At 33.8% G+C, this 1,340-nt stretch overlaps 1 protein-coding gene across 1 annotated transcript; it reads right to left on the reverse strand.

Annotated features, from left to right (window-relative positions):
* Positions 1–677: 677 nt before the first annotated feature.
* LOC150106448 (protein CFDP2-like) lies at positions 678–1,133 on the reverse strand. Its single transcript, XM_090393002.1, has one exon. It carries the CDS (start codon positions 1,131–1,133, stop codon positions 678–680), a length of 456 nt encoding a protein of 151 aa, XP_090249128.1.
* Positions 1,134–1,340: the final 207 nt, after the last annotated feature.

Below are 1,340 nucleotides of genomic sequence, written 5' to 3' on the forward strand. Positions count from 1 at the left end.
TCAATGTGCTTCTTCCATTTCTAAAGCCTGCTTGTTATATTCTTAGAATTTTCTCAGTACTATTTTATATTCCATTTATTATGATTCTAGTGAAGATCTTTGATGGTACTGACAATAGGCTGATTACTCTCCAATTGGCGCATTCTGTGAGATCACCTTTTTGGGGGGGGGGGATTTTGACGTTTTGTGATTCTTTCCAGGTGTTTGGAACATTCCCAGATACCCATATGAAATTGAACAGTTTATACTGTATAGTTGCTGATGTTTTTAGGTCAGCTTTGAGCATTTCAGCACTAATGTTATCATTTCCCACTTGCTTTTCTATCCTTTTGGATCTTGATTGCCTCCATGATTTCTTGCACGGTGGTTTCTCCCATGTTTACATGAAATTCGAATTGATTTAAACTGATATAGTAGTTTCTCTTGTCATTTCTGGCAGAGCGCTTAACCATCTTATTTACTTCTTGGTATTGCTACTGATCTTCTCCACGTAATTATTCTGACTTATAATTATTAATTTTCTCTTTTCTCTTTTTTCTTTCTTCAATTAGTTTTAATGTATTTCCTGTAATCCATTCTTTGTATGACTTCCCACTTGCCACTCCTAAAATATATTTTGCAGTTTATTGAAGACTTCTTTACACTTTTCCCAATTCGCTTCAATCTTATTTTCCTCATCATTCATTTGATTCTTCTAGAACCGAGAATCTATTCTTCAGTTCATTGGTAAATTTCTCTTTTATTTTATTTTCCTTTAGTTTATCAATGTTATATCTAATTTTCTTATTCTTTCTTAGTTTGGAATTTCTTGCTAACTTTAATTTAACTACTGCGGTTAGCAGAAAATGGTCTGAAGGTACATCAGCTCCTTTCTTAACCCTTACATATTGTAATGTCCTCTTGAAAGTGTTACATATAGCAATGTGATCAATCTGGATTTTTGTTTTTCCATCGGGGGAGATCCATGTTATTTTGTGAATTTCCTTATGTTTGAAAATACTATCTCCTATGATGAGGTTATTTAATTCACAGAAGGATGTAAAAAGTTCTCCATTTTCATTTTGTTCACCACTCGCTTCTTTTCCTACGGCACGTTCATCTTCTGTCCTTCTTTTCCCTACTTTGGCGTGCATGTCTCCCATCAAATTAACAAGTCATGTTTAGGAACTTTGTCAATCACTTTTTGGAGTTGATTAAAGAATTGGGCTTTTCCATTCCATTGGCATCATTTGTGGGTTCATATCCTTGTACGATGGTCAATTTCATAAACCTAGAAAAAAGTTAGCTTTTATTATTCGATTATTTATTGGGTTCCATTCCATCAGACTTTTCCTTGCTTT

The sequence above is a fragment of the Typopeltis vanoorti genome, chromosome 5 (genome assembly GCF_054136105.1).
Source record: "Typopeltis vanoorti isolate ZY-2024b chromosome 5, IOZ_Tvanoo_1.0, whole genome shotgun sequence".
NCBI classification, from domain to species: domain Eukaryota; kingdom Metazoa; phylum Arthropoda; class Arachnida; order Uropygi; family Thelyphonidae; genus Typopeltis; species Typopeltis vanoorti.